At 41.8% G+C, this 23,132-nt stretch overlaps 1 protein-coding gene across 10 annotated transcripts in view; it reads left to right on the top strand.

Moving 5' to 3' along the window:
- Positions 1–23,132, top strand: part of LOC102293975 (adhesion G protein-coupled receptor L3) — a 274,148-nt gene that overhangs the window by 77,030 nt on the left and 173,986 nt on the right. For all 10 annotated transcript variants that reach the window (XM_042224361.1, XM_042224359.1, XM_042224362.1 and 7 more), the window contains exon 4: positions 17,301–17,514. In XM_042224361.1, coding sequence (XP_042080295.1) covers positions 17,301–17,514 — 214 coding nt within the window. The remainder of the gene's footprint in view (positions 1–17,300; positions 17,515–23,132) is intronic.

Here is a 23,132-nt window from a genome sequence, read left to right as displayed (position 1 = left end):
TGTTAGCAAGACTAGCTATCACTGTCTAGTTAGACCGAGACGGTCTACTGAGTCTAGCTAATAGCTAAACAGCTAATAGCTAAACTGCCAACTTGTTACCAGTGTCTTTCACATTAAGGGCAGCACTGACCAAGTTGTGGTGTTTTGGCACTGGTGGGCGATGCTGAGGTCTCATATCAGTGGAACGTGTTTTTTCTGTTGGCCCAACCGAGAGACATTTTAACTTTCTGTTGATAAAGAAATTAGCATAACGGCTCCCTGTTGCCAAAACAAAAAAACAGCCTTGCAAATGAAGAGCATATTACAGTAGCCTTATTATGTACAGTACAGTACAATGAGGGAATGTTAATTTGCACATTATCAGTACATCTTTTGCTGCATGTGGCATTATTGCTGTTGTTCAGCCTTGTAGGAGCAATTGAGAGCATGAGACAAATGCAGAGGAAAATACAGGTGCCTTCTTTTGTGGGACTCGGAGGACGTGTGAAGCAATACCTCCTTTATTTGACCAACAAAGGGAATAATTGAAAAACAAAAGTGGCAAAGGATTAATCAGCCACTGCTCCTTTTGATCTCCTTTCCTTCCCTTATGTGGCACTTGAGCTAACAGGGTGAATTTTAATGTATTCATTCACAAACAAAGATCCAATGCCATTTTGCCTCAAACTAAAGTTCACCACAGATGCAGCAGGCCAATTATAGTCAAGGTAGCATGGGACCCTGCTCTCTCTTCCCTCAGCTCTATCATTGAATAAACCAACCATGCACAGTGAATCAATATTGAGTATTGTAAAGTGTGCATTTATAGCAAAAGTATAGGGGGATCAAATGATACCGTGGCACAGATTAGCCCATGAGAGCTCGAGAAGAACAGAGAGGGGTAAGAAGCGATAGAGTTAGTTGCATGGGGGTGGGGACGATACTAGAGATGGCCTTCAGTATAGCCCAGTGGCCTTGTAGAGGAATTCAATACATCCATTGACAAAAGAAGGCTTCCATTGTAGAGGAACCAGCCTCCTTTGGGAAGCTGGTCCATTTCCTTATTAATTGTGCTCTCATTAAAATAAAAGGAAGGAGAGAGGGGAATGGATAGCCCGAGAGTAATGGTAGCTCCTCAGCGTGGCCTCCTTGTTTGGAAGGATGCCAGGGTCAAGTAGTTTACAGTTCCAGTGCTTTGCACTGGGTGGAAAATACAGTGTAGTTTATGTGTTTTATGTACTGCATGAGCAGCGCACACACACACACTCCCTCTCCCTCTTTATTATCTTTCTTTCAAACCCTCCCACACAGAAGGACACAAATCTTCCATAGTGCTCCCCTCCCGCTGCATCCTCTGCAGATGTACAGTATCCAAGGCTCAAGGGGTCACAGCTTGCCCTGAGTCTCACACCACAGCTGTTACCCACGGGAGGAGTCGTCTGTTTAGGCCATGGATCACTGATATCCTGACCGAACAGACTCCCCGAGATAGCCCTTGACTCTGTGCTCAAAGTATAATTCCAGTTTATTACAAACTGGGTCATATTTTCAGTAGATTTATCAGTTATGATAGCACAGCTCCGGACGAATTAAATGCTGAGATCTGGGAGTACAGCAACAAGTCGTAGGAAAAAAGACAACCCCCACAAGCAATCAGAGAGTCTGAAAGCTTAATATACTAGTGGTTATTAAAACACCCTGGACGTGAGCACAGCCAAAATGCTCACAATAGCCCTTCTTTATGTAATAATCTGTATACAGAAGGTTACAAGGCCAGACCAAGAGGAAGGCCTATGAACTGCGATGAAAACCTGTTTGGTCATCTGGCTTCTACTTGTTCTTATCCAGCTTTTAGCATCTTTTAATAATGGTGTGGTAGCGGTTCTCTTTCACATATGCAGGAGAGAGTCTGCATCAGAGCGTGCAAAAGCCAGGATAATTGAAAACACCGAGTTGCAGTGAACACCGAGCGTAGAGACTAACGTCAAGAAAAAAACAGGAGAAAACGTCCAAGGACCAACTTGACCAGCTGCAAATGTAATTGTGCTCATCCACACACTGCAGGCAACGCACATTTTCCAAAACCTCTCGCCAAAACACGAAAGCGTGTTATTTACCTCGCGTCGCTTCACACGCTGCTTCTGGATTTAGATTTATTGTATGTGAAATCTGGTGGTGTAATCTTTTTTTAATTTGGAAGCCATATCCAAGCATTAGCTTTATTTATTTTTTTTAAATTTCTCTTCAGATGTTTCTCCTGCTCCCTATTTTTGGCTTGATTATATTATATAATTGCACAATCTGCAACGGCTTGTCAGCAAACTGCTCAAGCAAAATGCAGAAATGAATATGTTAAACACATTGTAAATGAAAATAAATCAGAGCGTTTATCTTCCAAACATCTTTTACACTTTGTTTTTTGCCCCCCCACTCACACTGTGTCTGTTTTATCTCCTTCCTTATGGGTCCACAGCTTGTTGCAAGCTTTGTTTATACATCTGATAGCTCTTCAGTGTTAAGTGCGGCACGTACAGCTTTTTTTTCGGTTCGGTCAGTCTGCCGAATGTGTTACCCTCTCTGAGATGGAGAATACCATAGTGAAGATGTCTCTTTTTTTAAGGAGTTGGAAGGGGGGGAGGCAGAGGGCAGGAGTCATAACTTTCACAGACATTTCCTTATCCCTGAGACCCTACAAAAGACCAACTGTGTCAAATGAGAAAAATTGCAGGTGCACATTCCCCAGTGGTGTACTCCCTCTTGCCTCCCACTCTCCGCACACATATTAGGCCATGCAAGCACACACACACAGACAGAGGCTGTAAGAGGAGGGTGGGGGGTGGAAGTAGATCCTTTTTCACTGCGATAATACACTCCTTTCTCTGCCGTGATATGGACTGAGGAAAGGCTTGAAACCGGAGAGGCAGAGTGAGCGATGTCACTCCGCAGCAGGCGACGGCATCGCATCGCATGCCATTTTTATAGGCCCGCTGCAGATGTTTCCCAGTTGCACGTTAGATCTGCGCATACAATGGGGTGCGTTCTGTATCGAGGTCACGGTGGGGATGGCGGGGACCACCCTTCAACTGAGCGGTCGGGATTTAAATCCTAGCCTAGCTTCCCATCTGACGCATTACTCTTATCATGGATGAGCTACATGGATGAGGAACAATGTATCTTTAGGATACCAGAGGATACCAGAAGACAATATCTGTAGACTATTATTTATCATGTTTATTGCACAAGCTCTGTAGCTGCAGTGCAAGCAAATACAAGCATAAAGGAATAATGTTAGCTTTTTGTTCTCCTTTTATTTAGTTTAGGAGTTAACAATCCAAAATATAAGCTGGTATTGGCCCCAGAGATGTTGCAGGGCGCCCTCTGCTGGACAAGACATGCAAAATCAACCCTCATAGCATAGTTGAAGGGTGTTTCTCCTGTCTCTTTATTTAAATTTTTCATGCATCGCCTTTAGAAATGCCGATACCGATTTATTGGCAAGTAGCTAATATCGGCCTGTATGTCGAGCCCATCAATAATATTTTATTATCTTTATTTTATTTACCACCTCACGTAATTCAGAGCCAGAACCACAAATCATGTACTTTCACAGGACTTAACCAACAAGTTAGCACGTGTCCAATCAACATATCTTTTATCTTATATCTTTTATTCATGCATATCCAGCACAATACTCTGCCAAAACAGGCCTTTTCTTTTTTGCATTTAACTATTGTATTTCACAAAGGCGCATAGTCTCACCTGCATGTTAATCCAGCAAGCAGTGAAGTAGTTCTTAATATTTTTGCAAAACTTTTTCCATTAAGCATTAAATTGTGAAAATTTTCGTGACCTTTCTAAGATATGTGTGAGAAACCTGAAATTGTTTGCAGGAGTTCAGCCTAAAAATAATATATGCAACCACTGAAGCCTTTGTTTCCCAGTAACAGGTTTACAGAGTAAATTAGTTGTTATTTGAGGTGCCATCCTTTCTCGGTGTGATATTGTAGCACACATCGCAGCTCCACACCTGCTCGTGCGAAGCCATGTATGGCGCGTTTTGCCCCAAATCTCACGTTCCCTGCTATTTCATGCGCCTTACACTTGTTGTCAGCTCTCAGTGTGCCGCATGTTAAGAGTTGTAGCCGGATGACTCGATGCGTGAGAACCGCGTACACGTTACTTCATACATATTCAGAAGTCATTATCTCCGCACAATAACCCCACGTCTGATACCTGTCATTTGAAATGCAGAAGAAAAGACGATCAAAGGAAATCATCATAGCCGCGTGTCTCAGATGTAGCGTAGCCACCCAGGCTAATTGCAGCAGCAATGCCTTGATTGCATACATGTGGAATGAGATTACTTCTTCTTCGTGGGTGGTTAAAGAATCACTTTTTCTTCCTTCTCTTTTTTGTTTTTGGCATTCATTTCCAGCAGTAGATTTTTTGACTCCAACACCTTTTATCTCACTTTTTCCTTGTTACTTTTTTCTTCTTCACAAATCCACACTTTCCATTCTCTTCCCTTCTGTGTCTTTTTACTTCTCAACTGGCATCATGTCAGTGCAAACCATTTAGCTTTGCTTCGAGCTAGCACAATCAGCCCTTAAGGCACCGTGACCCAACTAAAAGAGACCTTCTTTCTACTAGAGATGTGCGGTCTTGGTGGGGGATGGGGGCGGAGGGGTGCTAAAATGTCCTCCGTGTTTGGCTCGCGCTATCCTGCAGGACAAGCTGGTGCACTGTGAAGGGACTGACGCCACTGAATCAGCGCTACACACTGTCGGTGGTGTTTTAGCCACGCAGGGAGGAGGTGTAACAAAGCAAGCGGGGGGCCCGGTTTGAAAATTGTCATCCTTGAGCAGTGTCACATCCTTTAGGCGTACGCACCAGCACGATTCCCCAGGGTGAAACACCCATTGGATAATGTATTAAAATGGGCACATGCGCACCCAAACACAAGTGCACGGCACACAAATGAATACATCACAAGGGAGGTAACAAAAGCAGCCAGATGCAGTTAAGTGCAGATACAGACAGCTTTTTAATCTGCTGGTATCATCCGGCACATCGAATTGCACCACAGTATATAGGGCAAAACCCCCACCGCCATCCCACCCACTCCCCCTTTTTCATCTCACTGTTATTTGTACTTATTCAAGTATCTTTAAGATGCATATTTCAGATGGCTGCCTATAGCTCAACTAGCTTAGGTGTGAGAAAAAGGATCTTTTTTTATTATGAAAGCGACTCCACTGATACACATAATGGGACAATAGAAAGTCTCTGTTCACCTACAAACATAACAGATGCATATGCATGAAATTACATTTTAATTTTGTCATTTAAATAATTTCTTGTTCTTCATTATGTGCGTAAACATTAGAGCACCCAGCTTTAATTGGTATTAATTCATGCTTTTTGCCCTCGGATATTACACTGCGGTGTAAAGAAAATAAATAAAATACTCGCAGAAGTGTGAGAAAGAGAATTGGCTTAGGTTTATTTCCAAACGCGCTCTGCCACAGAAAACAAATCACCACAATGTAATTCAGACTTGGGTCCTTGTACGAGGGTGCGTTTGATAAAACTGAATGCAAACAAGTTCACGCAAAGAAGGCGACGAGAGCGAGACTCCGTTTGCTTGGATTTGTCTTCAAATGGCAGGAAATTGAAAAATGTTCACCCCGACTTGCTACAAATTCCAAATAAGGGCATATTTTTCATACCGCCTTAATGACACGCTCAAAAGGGAAATTACATCAACAGCCAATATGCTGTTTTATGTAAATACTTTACTCTCTTTCTCCTTGTTTCCAATTCAAACACACATTTGTCTTTCTCAAGCTACAGCAAATCACAAACTGCCGTGTGAACAGCAGATATGTTGCGGCGGCGGTGGTCGCTGTTGTTCTTCAGACTGCTGTGCACACCGTTCAGGATAAACTCGTATGAAATCTTAACCTCATTACGATCACAATCAACCGATTCAAAAATCGGGATTGAGCCAAAAGCAGAAAGTTAATATCAGTTTTGTTGTGACAGCTGGCGTTGTGCTAACCTGGTGGCCACTGTGTTAGTGCTGGAGTTCAGCTCCATTTGCTCTCAGTATTGCACTATTAATACAGTTATAATAAGTAGAGCCCCAGGGATCCATTCAGACAGTGATATTGCCTGGGTTCCTATTCATTACATGAGAAACACATTTTCTGGTGTTCTGTCATCGGTTGGTGCTATATTTTATGTGAAAGGGCCTTTTACAATACTGTGGGTTGCTATGGAAATGAATGAAGTGCACTCAGGTGTTCAGATGAATGGTGCTGCCTAAAGTTAAGCAATAGATATAGCAAGAGATATTCAAGTGTCCTTTAAACCAGAGTGTGTATGCTGAGACCACAGATTTGAAGAATCAACCCAGTTTTATTTATGTAGCGCCAAATCACGTTGGTAGTCGCTTTAAGGTGCTTAATATTGTGAGGCAAAGACCCCTACAATCAGATGACCCCCTATGAACAAGCACTGGGCGACAGTGGGAAGGAAAAACTCCCTTTTAACAGGAAGTTTTTAACCTATGGCAAAAACCAGGCTCAGTGAGGGGCACCCATGGGGGAAGACGGGGCAAAAGACACATTAAAAAGTCACTTTTAAATTTAAAAGTAAAATTTAAAAATGTAAAAGTCATTTATGACTTAAAAGCAGAACTCTCTTCATGGTAGGTATGAGCTAAATAAAGTAATATGGAATAATAATAACTGGATATGACAACTGTCTGGTTTGTCATCCAACACGTTTGTTGATGGACTCACACTTTAACCCTTTGACTCGAAGGCTTCAAAGATGTCACCACAGTTATTTTTGAGACAAAGTAAAAATAAACTGCTAGCATTTAACCGACAAAAGCCTGAGCGCAGGCAGGTTTTTAGCACAGTTGTCTACACAGTAACAGTTACTTTCAGCTGCTCCATTATTCACAGTGGGGTCCCCACAGCAGGTAGCTCCACACATTTGATTTGGCAGATTTTTACGCCGGATGCTTTTCCTGATGCAAACCCCCCCAAGGGATTTCTGTCTCCTCCTGGGAACAAACCAGGGATCTTTTGCTTATTAGGCGAATGTATAAACCACTACGCAATTAACTACCCTGTGAGCCGTATTATTTAGCAGAGAACAGCATTGAAAGGTAGCCTAAAACGATCCTCTTGACCAAGTCCATGGTCAAGAGGATCGGACCACTGATTGGAATTTAGTCTAGCTTACCAGATAGCATGGAGTCGGCCTCAAGAAGGCCCCTTTGTCACCTGTGTTGGCTTCGTTTTCAGCACAGGCTCATGGCAGTTTGTGAACTTGAATACTGATCGGTATACTTCTTTGTTACCAATGTCACCCAAGTGACAGTCCACAACCTCCGGCAACCACTTAGCAACCCCTCCGGGAATAAACATTTTTCCCTAGTAACAGGAGGTTGCCAGGGGGTCAGCGCCTGGTGTCCTAAGTCCCGTGTGAGTGAGGCCTAAAGTTTAGATAAAGCTCATGGTTTGTTTGTGGTGAAATGTAATGGTTACCGCAACTTTCGGAGCTTTGTTTCTTCACTTGCCATGGTCAGGCCTCCCTGCTTTTCTGCACAAAATATATACCTTAAACACGAAATATAACTCCAGTACTTGCAAATTTGTGCCGATAAAAAATAAAACGTGCGTGAACACTGAAAAACAGATTAGTTATTCGTGACTTTTTGACATCTTATCAGGAGACTAGCCTATCATCTTTCAGTTAAAAAGTGTCGCTGCTTGACCACAACTAGATTTTAATGTCTCATAGTGCAGTAAAAAAAAAAGAGATAAGTTTGCTTCTCTGCTCCTTCACTTAAGAAGAGGATGGTATCTCTTAAAACATACTCCTCATTAAGAGCAGATGTTATGGGAGTGACCATGGAAACAAAACATTTCGTTTAAACCTCATAATGGTTTGAAGTGAAAGACTAAGTGGTGACAGCGATTACTGCATATGTCACTTGGAGTTATATTACCGTCAGTTTATATCAGCAACAACTGTGTTTCAGAATGTGATTACATTAGTAAAGGACTGCTATAAACATGGGTTTAAGACAAGTACAGCCCACCTCCACCCCAAAAAGAAAAACTGATACACCACTTGTACTTGCGTTTTCCTCGTCTGAACCACCTTTCCTTGAGAAGTTCACGTTAGCAAGGTTGCACTGCAGTTTGTCTCAGTTCACCGTGCTAAACTTAGCTAAGCTGTTGCCTCCAGTACGCTGCTGGGCAATTCCATCTGATGATATGGAGCAAAAGAGGAGCAAGGGAAAGACCTCTTTCCCCGCACACAAGGCAAAAATCAGGCTGTTGTTTCTTTTCTTTGACCTCAATTACTAAGGGGGCATGTGTTGCTATAGGGGCATGTTGAGTCATGTCTGCTCTGGGAGGTGTGCGAGTATCTCCTATGTGCTTGTGTGACAGGGATTGTGTTCATTTAAGACTAGGAGGCAGCGTGCAGTAGGTGGGGGCCAAGGTGCGTTAGTCTTGGCTGCGATGTTCCCTTGAGTGATGCCGACACATCTGGGAACATTACAGGAAGGAGGGGGAGTGCGGAGAGGAAAGGAGAGGGAAATGGCAAAACGATGTCAGAGGCGAGGTGAACAAAGTCGGGCTCGCTGGGATGAGCTGCCGCCACGGGCGCAGCCCTCTCTGCAGGCTCACTTCTGGGTTGGACTGTCTGACAAAAGCGGGACCTCTGCGTGATTTGCATGCAGGAAAGGAAATTGGAAAGAATTTGTACTAGTACACTTGCATGATTACGGCTTCCAAATGACAATCGCTATTATGTGTCATCATTGTTCACTGATTTTTAGAGACAGACTTTATTTATTGCATCGTCACGTAAACAGAACACCTCTTTAACGTCTTCACGTCTGTCCGAACCTTTGCACGAAAATGCAATTAGCCCTATTCACCTAAATTCAGTGCATGTCTCAAAAGAAAAAGAAAACATATGAAAAAAGATAGTTGTACCAAAACATAACACAGAATTAAAGTAACCATGCACTGCGTTCACCTTTACATCCAGCTTCATTCCTGGAAATTACTCTGTTATAAGTTCATCTTTGCAGACAAATAATTTAGTCTTTCACTCCATTCACTATGCCGGCATGGTAGATGTGAATGGTGGACATCGGCGTAACTTTGTGCTGAACATTCGGGGGGTCAAGATCTTTGTCTAAATAAATAAATAAATCTGGGTAAATTCCCAGATGATTAAACATGCAACTATTTTGCTGGTAATAACTGAAACGAGTAAAGAAAATCAACAGCCTATTTATGCAAGATAATTCAGAATTTTATTGGGGGTTATATTGGTTAGGTCTGATTATTGAGGGGGTCCTAACCCCCCTGGAAATTACGCCCCTGATGGCAGATACAAATAAAACTCTCTATTTTCTCTGCGACATTTTCCATACAGGACAGGTTTTCTCGCTTTTGAAAAAATAGATTCAATTGAGTTTTATTTATGCAGTGTCAAATCACAAGTACACTAACCTTAAGCCACTTTATACTGTAAGATAAAGACCCTACAACAACACAGAGAAAACCCCAACAATGAGACAACCCCCTTTGACCAAACATTTGGCGACAGTGGGAAGGAAAAACTCCCTTTTTACAGGAAGAAACCTCCGGCAGAAGCCAGGATCAGGGAGGGGCAGCTATCTGCTGTGACCGGTTGGGGTCAAGGGAAGGGAGATGAGACAACAGGTGCACTGTAGGAGAGAGCAAGAGATTAATAATAACGAATGAGTAATAACGATTCGGTTTCTGATTAAATATCTTTGACGCTGTGGAATCTTATTGGTTGGTGATTTCAGTGCGTCTTCTTGAGCTGGATGGATGCAGTGATGCGCTGTTGATGTTTTACACTTGCGACCATTGCATTGTTTTTCTTGGCCTTTATGCATTAATTATACTCTACCTGGTGTCTTCTCAGGTGGTTGAATAAGTTATAATGCGTGCTGCAGACACACAGCACTCTTATGTGCAGTCTGCAAACATGCAATGGTGCTAAATCCAAAGTATTTCTATAAAGATCAGCTTCAAAGTAACGAGCTCTTTGCCTTTTTAGTTTTGCGAATGTCTCTCATTTTTAACATCACTCATCCAGACCGTTCTACGAAACTTCAAGCGATCGTGGTCATGGAAAAGGGGGTTTTGATCATGTGACGACTTTCAAAACAACCTAGTTAATCTCAATACAAAGCAAAGAGTTCGTACAACGCTGCGAGAGAATCTGGGGCAAGCTGCGGAGGATTTGACCTCAGACTCTAATGTTGTAATTTGCACAGTAAAGTGTTTTTTAACGCAAGACCTCAATGGGACTTGCTTCCCATTTCCTCATTCTTTTCTTGTCATGGTTACGCACTTAATGAATTGAAGTAGTGATTAATTAAATGGAAGTGCTCGCTGGATGGAAAGATACTTCACCTCTATGTTCTGAGTATGTGAATCAAGCCTTTATGGAGTGATGAGCCACTTGTATTTGTTACCGGCGTGTGCAAACATAAGGCTTCTGTCTGCTGGAAGTATATCACAGAGAGAAGGGGAAGCTGCTGAGCTCTGCAGATTTCGCTCCACCTAGTGACCAATTTATTAACTCTTACAGTTATTAACTTGAACTGTGTCAATACTGCGTTGCGGTAGGAAAGAAGAAAATCACTTCCAGTGATTGCTGCGCCGTGGGTTGCGTCAGACAGAAGGTGCACGCGGCTTCTCATAAAAACATCATCACCACGTGAGGAGGCCGAGCCAATAAGCTGGAGTAGTTTATTACATCTTCACCGTATCTCTATCCCTCAGCACTAATTTGTTAACACCGAGGACCTCATTTCGCTCCGGGCAATCACAGCCAGTTTGACTGACAGTTTACAAATTTCCACTGAAAATGAGAGAAAAAACCCAAAACCCCACCATCAGTCTTTCCCCCCCCCCTCTGCTGGAATTTGCAAGTTCGTGGTGTGTTGCCAATTAATGTGCTCAAACGTGCGCTGTTGAACGGAAGCAGAGGCAAAATGAATGGCTCGTTCATTTGGCGTGGTGAATGGATATCTGGGTGCTGTCACAATGAGTTATGCTAATTGTGCTTAGCGGCATCGTTGGTCAGTGTCAAAAGCCATCAAGTCGATTTGAGAAGTTTGTCACGATCATCCCCGTGGTGGGCTCATGGATTTATCATTACGGAGGTGTTATCCGTCATCCCGGCTGCAGGTTTCGATAAAACGCCTTATTGAGTCCATTTTTTGGGGGGTTGTTGTTGTTTTTCAAGTTTCAAAAACTTTTTTCTTTGTCCCGGAAGTTGTGTGACCGCCTCGATCGCGCACGAGCCTCGCATTTTTCACGCTCAGCAGAAAAACGATGTTTTATTGATGCCGTTCTCTTAAGCGCTCCATCTGCGGAGTTCTTTGACAGTTCAGTTCCTGGATAATTTTGCACTCCCCCATAAAAAAAGCCTTTGAGATTTCTCCTGCCTTGGGCCATATGTAAACGTAATTTATTTGGGAGAACAATTTGCCTGAACTGTTTCTCACTTCAAGATAAATAATCCCTCATGCATTATTGAAGAAGCTATCCTTCCCCCCCCCCCTTTTCTCCCAAGCAATTCACTGAAAAGCAGTCTTGTATGTGTGTGTGTGCGACTTATTCCACCCCCCCAACCACTTCAACTTCATGCCCACCAGAAAATGTCATTTTTTGCAAACTAAGAAGTCGGTGTGACAGGCTCCCATTGGTCTAATCAAATAACAGGATCCAGATTCATGCGCTAATTAATCACTAGCTCTGGGGGCCGGACCCATCCAGTGATTCTCAGTGGAAAACGAGACATTTGATCTGTTGAATCAGCTCCCTCGCCATCTCCTCCCCTCTCCTCCATCTATCTTACATTAATTCAATGAAGTCAGGAGTTCATTTGAATGCAAACTCCCCCCCGCCCAGTTTAAATTGTCTGCTGCTGAAAGCGAGCCTCTTTTTAAGAATAAAATGTTAAACTCTTACATATTCATAGCCTAAACATCTTTTTCTCCCTTTTTTAAAAAAAAACAAACAAACTAGGAACATATTTGGCTCTCTGCCAGATTCTGCCTAATTGTAGAGCACATGTTTATTGGGAAATTATCTCCCGCGTATGAGCTTGCACTCTTCAGCTGAAGCCTGCGAAATGATCTAAAACTCTCTTGTTAGGAGCCGCACATGTCCCCGACATCTGTTTTTCCAATTGATGGTGGCTCATTTGGTGGGGTTAGGGGGGGTTCATTGTAAATGTGTGTGGTGGTCGACCTTAATTGCGCCTGCCTGACATGTTTTCTTGGGAGATGAAATGGAAAACAAGCCCCCGAAGGACCCCTGTTTTGTTACGAGTGCTGACTTTTAAATGTCATCGTTCTCTGTCTGCTCTTCAGTGCCTCGCGGTTCGGGTGGGAAGGCGATGGGGTCTGGGCTCAGTGTCAGTGACCCGAGAATGAGCTTTTTAACAGCGAGATTTCTTAGCTTGCTGTCTCACCATTTGCCACTTGCAAACCCGCAATCAGGAGGCCGAAGCCCCCACCCTCGGGGTGATTTTTAAAAGCTCTGCGGGGGTGCGACATTTTCCAAATGACCATTTTTCTGTCTGACCTTTCTGTTGACCTTTTTGGCGAGTAATTGCAATTTTTGAAATATTCATTTGTGAGTTATGTCATTTGCAAGCATCGTGATTAAAAACACTGCTCGCATGAAGGCGGTGGAAGTATCCAGCCCTTTACGCTTTGCTTACCCCAAATCACTTCTTTCATATATATATATATGTATGTGTTCAGCAGAGCTCTTGTCAAAGGAATTATCCAGGGAGAATCTGCAGTGGAGAAAAGAGATCCACACTGCATATAAATACACCTCTATTAGTTGAAGAGAGGGAAAGCGAGATGAAGTGAATAGAACATGGGAGCTTAGGGTAGAGGATGGACTTTCAATAAGACTATTTCGATTTTCAATAGATCTGACAATGATGTCTGCAGGTAGACGGGGATGCGTGCAAGCAGGGCGAGATGACGGCTCTGGCACCTGAGGAATATGAGCCCTATCAATCACCGCCTCCGGGCACAAATGTAATTACACTACAGTTGTTGACTAGCTGGGTAATCTGAGACATCACTGGCCTGCTTTTACTCGCCTGCATTAGGGGATTGCTGGTGCCCATTTACGGCATCGTGTTCGCCGCTCTCTGATGTTTTTTTAATGTTTCTTTCGGGGGGGATGCTGGCATCAACTGAGCCCTTGGCTTAGCGCTGCGATGAGGTTTGAGAGAATGACTCTAAGATTTCATAGCAAATCAATGAGATTGTATTTATCGAGATTAATGCAGACTATTCAATGGGGCCTCTTTTTTTTTTTTTTTTTTAAACTGAGGCAGCTCTCAAAGTAAGCATGCACACTTAAAAGCAGGAGGATAAATAAACAATTAATTCTTTTCAATCAAAGTCAATTACACTTTCGACATTTAGCTAAGTGCACCTGCCGTATTCATCCCGTGTTATCCCCCTTGCTCTGCTGTTGTCACTTTCAAAGAAGTTTGGTGTGATCCACAGCGCTGCTTTTCAGGGGGTGGAATAAATATTCCCATTAAGAGGGAGATAATTGATGGCTTTCATCGCCACTGAATATAACAATTCCAATCGGTGATATTTCAATGGCAAGAGTGCTTTACTGTGTTGGGGCTTGAATGATTTATGAGACAAAATGAAATGACACAATAATGAGGGACTTTGTTGTTTCACCTCGCCGTGTGCCTTTGTGTTTTCTCTGTTTAGCTCCAGGGAAAGATAAAAAGTGGTACTTGGATGACTTTTTAAACTGCTAATGGTAGAGATTGTGTCCCCTTACATAAATACAGCATAATGATCTATTATGGGACACACACAGTACTGTGCAAAAGTCTCAAGCCGACCCTCATTTCTTTATATTCCCCTGGGAAAATGGGAAATAGGTGCAGCAATTTATTGGAAAGAACAGTTCTAACAAGCTTGAAAGTCGATATTTGGGTTGACCAACTTTAGTCTTTAAGTCAGCCTGAACTCTCTTAGGCAAGATATCTTGTAAGTTCTTCAAGAAGTCTTCGGGAATAGTTCTCCGTGCTTCTTTAAGGACATTCAAAGCTCTTCTTTGGATGTTGGTTGCCTTTTTGTTCGGTTCTCTATCAAGACGATCGCAGGCTGCTTCAATAACATTGAGGTCTGGGGATGCTCGTCTATGACTGATAGCATTCATTGTGTGTTTTTCTACCAAGGCATGCTTTTGCTGCATTGGCAGTGTGGTTGTGATCATCCTCATGCTGCAAAATACAGCCTATCAGATGCTTTCCAGATGGGATTACATGTTGGATCAAAATGTGACTGTACTTTTCACAAGTATAGACCGCTGTATATGTTGATGATGACTGTTGCCACCGATTTTCAGATGCAGCTCTCAGGTCCTCTGTCAGGTCTTTTCTGGGGGGTTTTCCCAATGCCTAAAGAAAATTCCAAGCCAAGTTCCTCCAATTTTTTTAAAGACACACTGCAATCCATGCTTAGATATTCCAAGTTTTCAGTTAATAGCTCTTTTAAAATCACCTTGTTGGTTCAAAACTACAATTTTATTCCTGTGAAACTGTGTTATCTTTGGCATTTTTCACAGACTCAACTGAATAAATTGGAACAAACATGTTTTTGCAACAAGCTGATAGCAACAAAGTGCCTAAAGATACAATTTAAAATTCTTTGTTAAATTGTCGGTTGTGTGTAGACACAACACTGGTTCCTGCCTTGAGTTAGATGTGTTTTTATGAGTGATTCATAGGTCAAGATCTGGGCTGATAATGAATGAAAAAGAACTTTGAAAGAACTTCAGGAAACCTGGGGAACTATTGCTTAAGACTACTTTTAAATAAATCTGGCTCTGTGGAAGCAAATTAAAGAAATGAGGGGTGGCCCAAGACTTTTGCACGGTACTGTATCTGCACAATGTGGATTCCATGAAAGTTCACTGTGAAAATACAGTAAATTAAGTAAATCTACTAATTTACTGTAATGCACAGTAATACAATTATATCCACAAAAATCTGGCAGGGTTCTGTATTAAGCTGTTTGATTTAGATTATAAAGAAAGGCATTTACTCAAAGTTATTCCACTGGCTAAAAAACACCCACCACTACATTACTTTTAAAAATGTCTTTTATTTTTAAAGTGTTCAGTGTTCCTTTCATATATTTGCATTCGATGGCACGATACCATAGGAAAGACGCGAGAACAAAGAGTTCTGCAACAGATGGTATGGCCCCCACAGAGCCTTGATCTCAACATCAACCAATCCGTCTGAGATTACATGAAGTGTCAGCTCGACATTGTTGCGCCTAGCTGTTTTAAGATATGTAATTAAACATGATAAGCCGGTCTGACTTCAATAAAGCGGCAGTACTGGGAAGAGCTGGTAAAGAAAGAAACGAGCCGTGCGCGGCGGCACAGCGCTGGACGAACTTGAATGTAACTTCCGTCAGAAAACCGTCATTGTTAGTGCTTTGCTTTGTTTCTTGTGTGAATCACAACCAAACAATGAGATGGCTGCAAAAGGGTGAGGAAAAACGAGAGAGCGATGGATGAAAATTGTACACTTCACACATCTCAGACGCAGCTGTTTATTACTTAAGCATTTGCCGCTTCACACCCAAGGTGATGGATGCCATAAATGTATATTTAAAACTGAATGTGTGACAAAAGGTTCAGTTATCTTGGTTTGTATGCTATCACCTATTCTAGGATTTTCATTAGCAAATAACACTGGTTTGTGCTTTACAGACAGGTACGCTCTGTGATCGTGGATTTAAATAACTGTGACTGATGTGGATCCTTTCATTAATTGTCTTTTTTCAGGAGTTTTCAATTGCGTGACCTTAAAAGTAAGAATTTTTCCCATTTGAGCTTTTTAAATGGAGACTTCTTGTATCTGCAGCAGTTGCACTCGACTTGCTGATGGCGTATTTATGATATGATTGAAGGCTGCAGAGGAATGATTAAAAGGACCTTGTGGTGAGATTATTGTCGCTGTTGTTGTTTCCAAGGTCAAAATGAGCTCGTGGTAAATGGACTGCACTCGCATAGCGCTCTTCTCCATTCACATTCATACATAGCTCTTTATTGTATACATACTGTCACAAACACACACGAGTGACACATTGGGGCCACGTTTGGAGTTTTAGAGATACATGTGGTATCACCCACTCTCGTTTTCACATGTGGATTCACTCCGTGTGCCTCTTTTTCTCCATCTGTCCTCCCTGATGAATGTCTGTGTTCCATGTCATCCAGCGCTGGCTTTTTCAGTTCAGACACTCGTCTGAAAGGATGTTTATAGAAATCCGTAACTGCCACAGTCCTCCTGCAGTCACTCAGGCCAATGTTTACGCTTTTCGCTCATTTTTTATTCTCGCTGTAAACACAGAACTTCTCCAGACTGCTCTGCACATGCCGTGTTCGTGCGCGACTGTGAGTCTCCGCAGATGTGCGTGCGTGTCAGAGGAAAGGGAAAAAATGGCAACCTTTGGACGGCCGCCTCTCAGCCTCACTGGGGTCTCCCGGCCATTTTGGCTCTGCAGTAAACAGCGGATTTTTGCCAATTTGACTCCCACTTTTGGCTTGAGGCACAGGGCCACCTTTTGACCTCTTGCCTCTCGCCTTTATGTTGTCTAACTGAAAGGCATTGTTTCACCTTAAAAAACAAAGAATCTGGCGCTTCTTATGATTTATAGATTTTAGTCTAGAGGGAAATTTCAACAATTTACTTGGGCCACACTCTGCTGTGGATCCTTTGCCTTTGTGTTTCTGCCTGTCTCTAATTTCTCAGTTGAGTGCCCATGTAATGAATGTTTATTTTCTCACAGCCAAAAGCAAACACCGTGTCCATTTCCTTATGTTTGATCTGTGTAGTATCTCCGACTCTCTCTTTCGACAGCTCCTGGCCTCTCCGGGGCCCCTGTGTTAGCGCTCATCCTCCCACTCCAAACAAGCAGCGTCCTAACCACCCACACTCTCTAGAAAAGGGTGGCTAACCTCTTCACCTATGCCTCTGTGTCAGACCTTTTGATTGTATTTTCCTGCAGTAGTATACACTTTTTAAAAAAAATGCAGGTCTGAGCTAACCACAACTGCAGGATGAAGTTGCTTTAACACTTATTTGTAGAAATATTTTCACCAGTAAGAAGAAAACGGAAATTCTCACACACTGATTTATTTATTTATTTTGTATTCTTTCAGCCTTCAGTCGAGCACCCATCCCCATGGCGGTGGTGAGGAGGGAGCTGTCGTGCGAGAGCTACCCCATTGAGCTACGGTGCCCGGGCACTGACGTCATCCTGATCGAAAGCGCCAACTACGGCCGCACTGATGATAAGATCTGCGACGCAGACCCAGCACAGATGGAGAACACACGGTGTTACCTTCCAGATGCATACAAGATCATGTCTCAAAGGTACGGACATAAATTTGTCTGAATTGTAGTAAATATTCTTAATCGGCTATATAATTAATATTTAAGAGTTCAAGCTGAATTAAAGCAATCAGCTTTGCTATGAAACTTAATTTCACACTGAGGACTTAACCAGGTTAAAAAGTGATGAAGTAAAAAAAACTTGAGTACTTCCCCGTAGACACCTGTGTTAAAGGTTCCTGCTGTACAAACGAACATGTTTACAGTTCAGGATGAAAATGGTTGTAGCTAATTTTCCCTTTCATAGCTGCATTTTATTTTCTATGAGGCTTAAAATGTACATTAAGGCCTGACAGGTAAATGCAAACACAGGTGGCTATAGATGGTTCTGCCTGTTAGTTTTTAGGTCAGGAGAGCCAAGTAACTGGACTACTTTTCTTCATGGGTGTTGGTTCTGTTTGGAGAACCAACCATTTTAAATGCTGTTATGTGACAAATAAAGTGGGGAGTCTAAGAAGTCACATTTGCTGAGTGAAAATCTAGCATCTTATTTGTTTCTTAACACTAATTAGATCCTATTAGTGTCTATGTAATTAATCTATAGAGTGTATGGATGCAGCTTGCTAGCAAAGTTAACTGTTAGTGTTAGCTAAGTGGTAGCATTAGCTTAGCTAGCAGGCTAACTCTACTTAGCTTTTTTCCATCTAAAAGTGGTCACATCTGTCCACAGAAACTTTTATAGCAATGGTCATAAATCTAACGCTGAGTATTCATTATGCTAGAAGACAAAATCATAGATAATTTGGAGGCTACATCCATATTTTATATACAGTCTATGGAAGCTACAGCTACACGTAGCTACAGCTACATGGGAGCTGATATAAATAACCTAAAACCGCCTTCCCACTGAAAGCTTATTAGCCTACTTTGCTAGCTTTCACTTCATTGTGGGTTACAAACTTAACCGTGCAGTGTGTTCTCCAAAGTCTACTAAACAGGAAGTAGTCAAAACTGTACATACTTAGCTTTAGAACGAAATTACAAGATCCAAAAACCCTCCTACACCGTTTCCAAGAATTGTGGTGGAAAAGGGTCATAATGACGATTGAAAAATATGCATAATAGATGCAGTATAGTTATGTTTTTTTCTATCCTTGGATGAAAAAGAGAATTTAAAACACATTCCCAGTCTATTTTCTTTCTTTTATGCAGCATCGCTAAAAGAAATCCAGGGCCACGATGCAAGGTCTTTTTATATGCACTCATTTTAAAGGTGCATTGTTGACCACAGCAGATGATGATAATAATGATAGGTTGTTTGGGCTCCCATTCAGAAGACTAGCTTGAGACTATTTGCATGCATGAATATGTACGTGTTCACACACAGGCATGCTCAGAGGAAACAAATTGCTTTTTGCTGTTAAATAATTGCCATATCTTGAAAACATAATCAACCAGTCTTGTGTTAATGAGAAATACTTTAATTCACACCTGAGGATTGCTGATATTTAATAAAAAATTAAAAATGTCTTCTTTTTGAAACATGTTTTCTTAAAAGAGTAGCTTTTTTAATATATTTTACTTACTCCCAAGAATGTACACACTTTATTTCAATACTATTTGGGTCTGGTGTGGGACCAGCCCTTGAGATTTGTTAAAAGTATAAAACAGAGCTCCAAGTTAACAAAGCCACAAAATGAATGCAGAGCAGATTATTAGGGTAGGGTATAGTGCATACACTTTTCTCTGTTATGGATTAATTTGACTGAGAAAACGAGTGAGCCACAAGCAGCATTAACCACAAACCTCACCATACCTGGCTGCTAATCTGTGCCAGCCATAAATTTAAACTGACACAAATCAATGATCATTACAAATAATATGAACAGGTTATTTGTTAAAGCAGAAGAAACATGTGTGATGAGTTTCACTGCCAGAAGTGAGCTTTGTTTTCAGAGTTATGAGCCTGTTGTGCAGAAACCGGGACATGGAGGCCTATTTGTCAGGCCAGAGAGCGAGGATGCTCTTACTGTACTTCGGCTTTTTGCGTGTAATAGATTGCTAACATTAAGGCAATATATAAACAAGTTTTCAGTGTTTGAAGCAAGTTGTATGAAAGCAGTGAACGGGGAGCTCAAGGAGAGTGCCGAGTGAATATACATATAGTCAGTCTTTGGTGTGTTGTTGACTTACTGCAGCACTTAAGAGCAGAATAAAAACTCCTATCTGCTATCATTCTAAGCATGGTTTCCCTTGCCTTTGAGGTCAAAACACCCTTGAGCACTCAGAAGCGATGGACTTTATCTAAATTGCTGCTCTGCATTGACTTTGTCTGCCTCATTTTATTTCCAAAGCTGAATGTATGTTCACCTCTACTTATTTCCAGAGCTTTAGTTCCAGATTGGTCACGGCCCCTTGAGAATACTAATGGACGTTTGGGCTTTATCAAACTATTGCTCTTTGCTTTTTAGTTTGGTAACACAGAGTTCAGATAATCAGCCGTGTGAAAAGCAGCCGATGCTAAAACGAGGTAGTTTGAAACATGTTGTCAGATAATTGATGCACCCTGTAGCTCCTTTGTTCTCCGAGCCGCCCACTCAGACGAAAATCCCTGCAGGAATGAATCAACGGGTCCTGCAACTGTCAAGAACACAAAACTAGCATAAAGTAGCAGGGACAAGTGTGTCTTTTTAGCATCTCATTTCTACCGGGGGTGTCTCAATGATGCTTAAAGGGAACTACAACCTGATTCAGAGCCAGGGCACTTTGTCTTGGGAGAGGAAGCTGCTGAGTGGATGAAAGGTGTGGGTAGCATGAATTGGAACTGGGAGGGAGGGTGGCAAAGAAGGGATGTGGTCGTGGCTTTAGTGACACAGCTAGGCATTAGCATGCGGGGGTTAGCACAACAAATGAACGGCCACCTCCGACTATTTCATTGTCGAGCTGTCACAGGCGTTGCTAGGCACCTGCGGCTAAGCTCATTGGGGTTAAAAAGGAAAATGAGCCTGAAACAGAAACAAGCAGTTAGAACAGACAAAGATAAGGCCAAAGCCAGGACAGGGAGATTATGGATATTCATGTCTTTTTATTTTTTAGTTGACTAACTAAAAGACGTTCCTTCTTCACCTCATACTTTCCTGTCTCTGTCCATAGCCTAATCACTGGAAACAATCCAAACAAGGTAATAGTCTGATTAGAGCATTTACATGGTTTCCAGTAACCTGATTTCCCCCTGATTGTGGCTTTCATGAGGTATTTGATTACCGAGCTAATTTGTTAGGCTACAAAAACACACATAATACAGAACTTGGCTGGATTAAAAATATATTCTTTTTAAAGAACCACAAATGAAACATTTGTGTTGAACGGCACTTCTTTTAACGTAATAACTGACTAGTAGTGCTGAAAGTGTCTTACTCTAATCGTAGTGTACGTCTGTTCGCCAACTCCTCCTAGATAACTTAATCAATCTGAATGAAATTTACAACATACACATCTGTATAACTTTTGGGAATAATTTTTAAAACACTCAAGTCCTTAAATTATATATATTGTGTTTGGCAGCTGATCTCAAACAGCTAAATAACGTATACGTTACGGATACGCTTATACGGATATTTCGTGTACGTTACACGTACGTTGTTGTTTCTGGATTCGATTAAGTATGTCATGCATGTCTTTTAAATATATGTTTGGCAAACAATGACACTATTAGTGCCTGTGGCTGGTTATTGTCTTATACCATGAATATGTAGCTTGCAAAGAAAAAGAAGACGAAATATAAGCATCAAAAAGAATAACATAATAAAATAACATACAGGTCTGTGTTATAGTACACGAGCGAAGCAAACATATGCAACAGGCCTGTCAAAAACAGCCCTACAGTCAGTAAAATAGGTTATTGGTTAAACTCCAACAGATAAACTAACGGATATCTGACTTCCTGCGTAACCTTTCTGCTAATTATTCAAAACCCCACAGATACGTTCTCATTCTGAAGTATGGCAGACACTGTTTAGACTTCAGCCAGAGTGATGCAATCTATAAGGCATCTTGCAAATATAGACAGTGTTTAATATAAATGGTATTCCCTAAAGCTGCAGTTGTGGTCCTCAAGAACAGCGGGGATCAACACTCACAGCTTGGTGCTGACAAGACCAACTGTGAAGCTTACTCTGACTCACTTAGAGCTGACTTGAGTTTGTTCTGTGTAGAAATGACCACCATCTGTCAGTAAATCAAAGTCTTTGTTCCATTTTTAGAGTATATAACACTTCCTCAAATGCTTTGAGCAAATGGTGAAAGGAGACATATTGGCTTTTTCTTTTATTATCATGTATATACTGTTAAAGTCCTGGACGCTCATAGGAAACATGGCCAAAGTTGCAAATAATAAGACCAATGTCAGGAACCTGTGAAGCAAAAACTTCTCTAAATGATCTGTCTTAGATAGTTTTCCCTACTTTTGGAACTAAAATGTCAAAGGGAGGCGATACCCATGAAATGGTCATCACAAACACAGCGTTCCCTCCTATTTGTTTTTCAAACCTTCTGTTTGAAAAAATTGGAATGGGCTTTAATAAAAGGTGAAAGAGTAGTAGAGTCCAAGAATAAAAATATAGACCTAAAAACGAGCACAGGGACACTTCCTAAAAAAAAGAAATCTTGATGTACAGTACTGTGCAAAAGTCTAAATTCTTTATACTTTGCTTCCAAGACCTGAGCAATAGTTCTGCAGGCCTTTCAAAGTTTCCCTTTGAACATTAGCTCATTTCAGTGCAGTCCTTTTAACTGCAATGGTCTCAGAGGAACGGTGGCTGTCAAGAAGCTTAAGGAAGGGAAGGAAGGGAAACGGTGGGGGGAAAAAAAGCGAAGGTATGCCAAATTACTGAAAATCAATGGCAACAGGTCTTATGGACTACAGAATTCATTGGACATTTTTTGGAAAGTTTTGCATTTTGGAATCATGTCAAAATTAGAATTGAGTTATGAATGCAGAAAAATATTGTCAGATTTTTGATGTTTCATCTGGAGTGTGACTGATCGGCAGTGGCTTGGTTTTCCAGTATGACGACGATTCCAAACACACTGCCAGTGCAGTAAAAGCATACCTGGATAGAAAAACATACAGTCAATGGAAAGATACTAGAGAAACTAGGTGATCAGAGTTTATTTTCTTTCCTGAAGTTTGATTAAATTTCCTGCATGCATAAAATGCTGATGAATGATAGTTTTATGTTGTGGCTGTTAAAACTGCGGACTGTTGAAACAAGTGTAGGCGGCTGACTAAGGGGAAAAAACGTTGACTAATCTTTCTAATCTCTCAATTTAACTTGAAGAAGTGGTTTTAGTAACACAGTCACCTTAATCTGGTTAAAAACTAATTGGCATACTCGTGAATGGTCTCATGCTATTTTCCTCTTGTGGTACTCGGCACTCTTTTTATCCCACTATGGCCTGTGTACCACCTGCCTCTCCTGCTGGCACCAGTTAAGTCGTGGTGACCGCCGAGCCCTGTTGTTAGCATTCACGTAGCGTCTGAAGATGAGCCACGCTGCTGCAGGCTTAGTCTGTGTGCCAGGCTTGCGTCCATCGCTGGTAAAAGTGCAGCCATGTCACTGGCTCGCTTGCGCTGTCAACACACATTTAGCCAGCTCAGC

Source organism: Haplochromis burtoni, unplaced genomic scaffold (assembly GCF_018398535.1).
Source record: "Haplochromis burtoni strain Fernald_Lab_line unplaced genomic scaffold, NCSU_Asbu1 Contig_136, whole genome shotgun sequence".
Lineage (NCBI taxonomy): Eukaryota > Metazoa > Chordata > Actinopteri > Cichliformes > Cichlidae > Haplochromis > Haplochromis burtoni.
The sequence above is the reverse complement of the archived record's forward strand: the minus strand, read 5'-3'. Positions and strand labels throughout refer to the sequence as shown.